The sequence below is a fragment of the Rhinopithecus bieti genome, unplaced genomic scaffold (assembly GCF_001698545.2).
Source record: "Rhinopithecus bieti isolate Rb0 unplaced genomic scaffold, ASM169854v2 scaffold_4758, whole genome shotgun sequence".
Taxonomy (NCBI): Eukaryota; Metazoa; Chordata; class Mammalia; order Primates; family Cercopithecidae; genus Rhinopithecus; species Rhinopithecus bieti.
In genome coordinates, this window is record NW_016804504.1 from 942312 (window position 1) to 948848 (window position 6537).

The 6537-nt window shown below is 34.5% G+C and overlaps 1 protein-coding gene across 2 annotated transcripts in view; it reads left to right on the forward strand.

Moving 5' to 3' along the window:
* The window catches only part of GTF2A1L (general transcription factor IIA subunit 1 like), a 65841-nt gene extending 59558 nt beyond the window's left edge, over positions 1-6283 (forward strand). For both annotated transcript variants that reach the window (XM_017868846.1, XM_017868847.1), the window contains one exon: positions 6008-6283. In XM_017868846.1, the coding sequence (XP_017724335.1) occupies positions 6008-6115 (108 nt within the window). In that variant the 3' untranslated portion in view covers positions 6116-6283. The remainder of the gene's footprint in view (positions 1-6007) is intronic.
* Positions 6284-6537: the final 254 nt, after the last annotated feature.

A 6537-nucleotide genomic window follows, 5' to 3' on the forward strand; every position in this document is an offset into this window, starting at 1 on the left:
TTAAAAAGGAAATTTTTTTTTTTTTTTTTTTTTTTGAGACGTAGTCTTGCTCTGTTGCCCAGGATGGAGTGCAGTGGTGTGATCTCAGCTCACTGCAAGCTCCGCCTCCTGGGTTCATGCTGTTCTCCTGCCTCAGCCTCCCGAGTAGCTGGGACTACAGGTGCCCGCTACCATGCCCAGCTAATTTTTTTGTATTTTTAGTAGAGACAGGGTTTCACCATGTTGGCCAGGATAGTCTTGATCTCCTGACCTCATGATCTGCCTGCCTCGGCCTCTCAAAGTGCTGGGATTACAGGCCTGAGCCACCGTGCCTGGCCGACACAGGAATCTTTAGAAATGAAGACCCAAAGAAACAGGGAAAAGTGTTTTCCTGGACAGTCATATGGAAGTATGAGCAGAGGATAAAAGTATATGATATAATGGCAATAAACTGGAGGGAACTTAGTAAGACCTGTTTGTTCAGATTTTTGTGTCTCTGTGTCTTCAGAAATAAGGACACTTATTTTCCTTTGTGTACAGGGTAGGGACCTCTGTAATAAAGGTTTTATGACTTACTTTAGAGGAAGGTCAGATAAGTCTTTCATGGCTTGGTTCAGGGGAGAAGGGCGAGGGCAAGGTCAGAAAGACTTTCCTGCTTCTGCCATTTTTTCAAATGTCAGGATGCCGGAATACATATGGGATGATGTGTTTTGAACCCCACAGATACCTTTTTGCTACTATGAATAATGCCTCTGTAAACATTTGTGTACAAGTTTTTGCATGGACATATGTTTTCATCTGTCTTGGCATATACTTAGGAGTTGAATTCCTGGGTCATGTGGTGACAGTTTAAGGAGCTACTAGACTATTTTCCAAAGTGGCTATAGTATTTTACATTCTTATTAGCAGTGTTTGAGGGTTTCAATTTCTTCACATCCTGGCCAGCACTGGCCATGATCCAACTTTCTAATTCTAACTATTCTAATGGGTGTGAAATGGTATATTACTGCGGTTTTGATTTGTGTTTCCTTCATAACTAATGGGCCTTTTATTCCAGTCACAATTTGAATATATTTAGGGGAAACAAAGGATAATGTTTTGAATTGCTGTAAAAGAAATCTTTTCTCTGAAAATAAGGTCACTTTCTCCCCTATAACATTTTATACAAATAGAAAATGGCAATTTAGATGCTGAATAAAAATATAAACATAAGAAGGAATAGGGGATAGAAAAGGAACAGTTCTTAGTTTGAAACTTGTTTTAGTTTCTTATAAACAATATATTGCCTTCTATGAAAAACACATTATAAGGCACTTAATTATATATGCACTCCATAAAGTCTCATGAAGAATTTTCTAGACCATTATGGATATGGTATCCTTTGTTTGCTGCAATGTGGGAGATAGCTTATAATTAATTACATAGTACTTTGTATTTTTTCAGTGTGTTTTTTCATACATTATCTTTTGTTTCTTATAATAATCTTATGGAATAGATAGAAGTGATATTAAATATACACTGCTAACAAATCTAGTATCTTAGAACACTTCTACTTAGTGAATATTTTAAGAACAGCGGTAACAAAGTTAATGGAAAGCAGGGTATTGGGGAACCATTGAAACATTTTAAAAAGGGAGTGATATAGTCAGAAGATAGCCAAAAGAATGTATCTATAAGGTCAAAGTGGGGTGAGGAACACTGTTATAGTGAATCTTTATGAAAGGAAAACTTTCCAGTGCTGGTCACTGGTTGATTTTTTCAAATAGTATTGAATGTAACCCAACTCAAGTGAATAGAAAGAACTTTCAGTAGTCTTTCAGAGCTTTACTAATTCAGTGTGTTTTATGGTCTCCGCACGCTTTTGCTGTGCCACTCTGCTGACTTACTCAGCTTGTTTTAAAGGCAGGTAGTATCAGTTCCTCTAGGAAAGTACTACAAATGCAGAATCCTGAATCCCACCCCAGAGTACTGGATAAGAATGTACATTTTAACAAGACTCCAAAATGATTTGCATGTCCATTAAGTTTTGAGAAGCATGTTTGGCTTCTTTAATATATTTTATTTGGATTTGATTAACAGATGGAATTTATCTTTAAAATTTAACAATTGGGGGAAATCTTTGAAAATATAAACAGTACCTGTTTATATTTTATACAGTGGAAAAAGAGCTAAATGAAGGCCACTGGTTTACATACTGGATGAGAATTAGTTAAATGGTGTAGATATTTTGTTTCAGAGGCCTAGGGAATGTCTAAAATTAATATAAAGATTTAAATAATAAAGACATTATAGGGAAAATTAATGGTGAAATGAAAGCTTTTACTACAGATGGACATGTTCTGTGCTACAAATAGGATCCTATTTATAGTGGAATGTGAAACCATTTGAATATCCTATATCTTCATTTGACAGTTTAGCAGACTTGCTTATAGCTAACTTTATCCCTTAAATGCTATACAATGATTAATTTCTAGGGGTGTAGCATGGTTTCTTTATATATACAGAGAGCTATGTATATATGTGTGTATATATATGATCTCTTTATATATATCTATATGTCTAATAGTCTATATATATGTACATTTCCTTCTTTGAATAGATAGTGCACACACATGATTGAAAAATCAAAATACTATAAAAAGGTATACAGTGAAAACTCTGGTTCACATTCCTTCACCATTTGTGCTTTCTGTTAGTAGCTCCTTTTCCTGTCTTGAATGCAAATAAGTAGTTATATTAGTTTTCATAGAATTTCTTTATTCAAATACAAATACAAAAGATAACATAAATAACACTATATTCTGTACCTTGCTTTTTTTCTTTAAACAACATTTCTCTTAGATTTTCCCATATAAGGAGGCTTTCTTTGTGATGATATTTTAATAGCTGTATAATATCCTATTGTAGGATTACTAAAATTTAACCAATCCTCCACTGATGGATATTTGTGATTTTTCAGTCTTTTGATTTGAATTACTATGTACATAAGACATTTTCATAATTGTATATATGTGTGCAGATATATCTATTAAATACCCAGAAAGGGGATAGCATAGGTCCATAGGCCAATGCTACTGTGATTTAATTATTAAGATTTTTAATATCTGGTAAGGCTAGTAATTCTTTACTATTTTTTTTTTTTTGCAGAGTTTTCCTGGATATTCTTGTTTATTTTTCATATTAACTCCAGAATCAACATGTCTGGTTCAAAATAAAACCCTGTTGGTATTTTCATTGAGATCACATTAATAAAATTTGTTATTTTAATGATGTTGGGGAGGAATAGGTTGCAATTTTAGATGGAGTGTCTGGGGGTCCCTTATTGAGAATGTAATAGGGTAAATATCAGAAGGAAGTAAGGGAATGAACTGTGAGGATATTAGGGTTTAAGCATTTTAGACAGAAGGAACAAGAAATACAAAAGTCCTGAGGTAGGAGTTTGCCCATGTGTTCAGGGAACAGTGCAGAGGCCAGAGCAGTAAGTTAGGAAAAATGAAGAATCTTGTAGTCCATTGTAAGGGCTTTAGTTTTTGGATGGGAGGTCATTGGAGAGTTTTGAGAAGAGAAATGACATGTGATTTATGTTTTTAGCAGACACTCTGGGTATGCTGTTTATAGTAGACTGAAAGTGGGTGTTGTCAGGGAACACAGGTAAAAACAGGAACTAGTTATGAGGCTATTGTATTAATCTGGGCAAGAGAAGATGATGGCTGAGATAAGAATAACAGTAGTGGTAGTGGTAGAAGTTTTTGGAATATGAATATGTTTTGTAGGTAGAACTAACATGTACTGATGGATCTGGATATGGGACGTAAGTAGCAAGCATAAAGAATACCTCTAAGATTTTTGACTTGAGTTCTTAGAAGAATGAGTGATCATTTCCTAGTGAGGTGGGAAAGATTGTGAGGTTTGGGGAAAAGAGTATAAGTGTCATAGTTTTAAACTTGCTTCAGATATCTACTTGACATTCAGGAGAGGATGCTGAAGCAGTTGAATGAGAATCTGGGATTTAAGGGAGTGGTGTAAGCTAGACATAAATTCTTGGAGTCAACAGCATATAAATGGTGTTTAAAGTCATGAGACTAGGATCACCAAAAGTGAGTATAAGCAAAAATAAGAATCCTGGTGTACCTTAAAATTGAGAGGTAAGAGACACAAGGAGGATTCAGTAAAGGAAACTAAGGAGTGGTCAGAGAGTGGAAAACCAGGGGATTTTAGAAGCCAAGTGAGGAGAATATTTCAAAGAGGAGAGAGTGTTGAATGCCACCAGTAGGTCAAGTATTTCTTCAGTGTATTCCTATTTAGCTCTTTGGTTGTGGTGCTAATTGGCTTATTCCTCTGGAATGTCTTCTAACTGTTGATTCTATGCATGAAGGCTATGAATTGTTTCTGTATATTAATTTTATATCAGCATTCTTAGTAATTTTTCATTGATTATTTTGGATTTTTGAGACATGCAATCACTGTATTTATAAATCTATTCCTTCTCAATTTTTATATCTCTACTTATTTTTTCTTGTCTAATTGCATTGGCTGGTACCTCTAGAGTGTTTAAGAAGTTGGGTAATAGTGGATATCCTTGTCTGTGTCCTGACTGTAGTGAGAATGCTTTCAGGGTTTTTCCCACTAAGTGTGTCACTGACTTTTGGGCTGAGATGGGTGGTGTGTGTGTGTGTGTGTGTGTGTGTGTGTGTGTAATACACAGTCTTTTAATCTTTTTTTTTCTTGAGTTTTAAAAAATCTAAAATGCAATAGCTTTATTAAATACTTTTTCAACACAATTAGAGGTGATTATACGATTTGTCAGTAACTCAAGTAATATGATGTTTATATTAATAAATTCCTAACACTGAACTATTGTTGTATATCTAGAAAAAATATAGTCACTAGATAAAGGTACCACAATGAATTGTTGCTTCTGTTGCTGTTCTCCTGCTAATTCTGGTTATATTTTATTACCTGTGCTCAGTTTGGGATTTTTGTTGTCTCTATTGTATTCCCAAGGGATTTTTAAGACATGTGCAAGTGCCTGTGCAAGACAATTTGGGAATAAAACTCAGAAAAAATTTACTAGGACTTAAACCACCACCCCCACAAAAATAGGGGTTTATCTTACGTGTTTTCTTATGCTTCACAAAATGCATCTGAATACCAGTCACAGCTTTTCCTGGACTTGACTATTTGTAGTCAACAACTAGATTTAAATTTTACTCTTGATCTCAGATCATATATTTCTAGGGCTTTTAAATAGTCACTTGCAGTTTACTTAGAGGTAGCAATGATTTTATGGCTTGTTACCTCTTGAAGTAGTAAAATTTCTTATTTTTTCTTTTGTCTGTGTCTAGGCTGATTTATGGAATCTAGAAAACAGCCAGCAGAATCTAACAGATTATAAACTGTATCTTCTGACCTTGTTCAGTGCTTTATTGTGACTTTCTTCCTCACAATGAAGTATCAGTTTTTCATTTCTGGTAACATTACCTACATCTTTCCTGTTTATTGCTTTGCAGACATACTGGACTCTTTGCTGTTCTTGAACAATCCAGGCATGCCCCTCTTCAGGACTGTTCACTTCTGTTCCTTTTATCTGGAATGCTTCTGAGTCAATATCTGCCTGGCTTTATTCCTTACCTTTCCAAGTTTTTGCTCAAGTGTCACCTCAAATGACGGCTTAATATTCTATACAGTTTACTTAAGTATTAGGTTTCTGTCCTTCCCTATTAAAATGTAAACTCTTAAAAGGCAGGGATTTTTTTTTTTTTGGTTTTACATATACAGGATGTGTGTTTTTATATATCAAATATATAGTATAGAAATATATGTACCTTAATATATTTCCAGTGCCTAAAACAGTGTCTAACACATAGGAACTCAAATGTTTGTGGAATGAATAAACTATCTTGAGGAGGTTTTAGTTTTAAGGCACTCACATTTAGGGTGAGAATAATCCCACTTACTGTAGCAAAGAAATGCAGGTGATCCTTTAACTTGTAAAATTAATTAATGTAAACTACTTTTCTCCCTCCAGATTCATCGAAGCAAGAACAAATGGAAATTCTATTTGAAAGATGGTGTTATGTGTTTTGGAGGGAGAGACTATGTATTTGCAAAAGCCATTGGTGATGCAGAGTGGTAAACCTTGTGAGCTCAGTACAGCTATTTTGTGAACATCAGTTGGACTATATTGCGTATTGTGAAATTCATTTTTATTTTAAATATAGTCCAGCAGAGAGCTGTTCAAATTTGTAGTTCACTGTATGGAATTTAATAAAATTATAATTCAGATGCAGATACAAATACACAATTTTATATGTATTTCGTTTTGTGTCTTAACAGGGTTTTTAAAAACTCTCATTCTATACCATTACAAAGCATAGATGCATCAGGATAATGGAACATGAAAAACTATCACATTTCTTTTTTCTTGAAGTAAAATTTAAATCACATTTCAGTTCCCCTTCATGGTAAAGTCAGTATCAGTTATTAGATTGGGACCAGCATTCCTCCCACCTCTCACCAAACCATGTTATAGAACGTCCTTGGGAGTCTTTTAAGTAG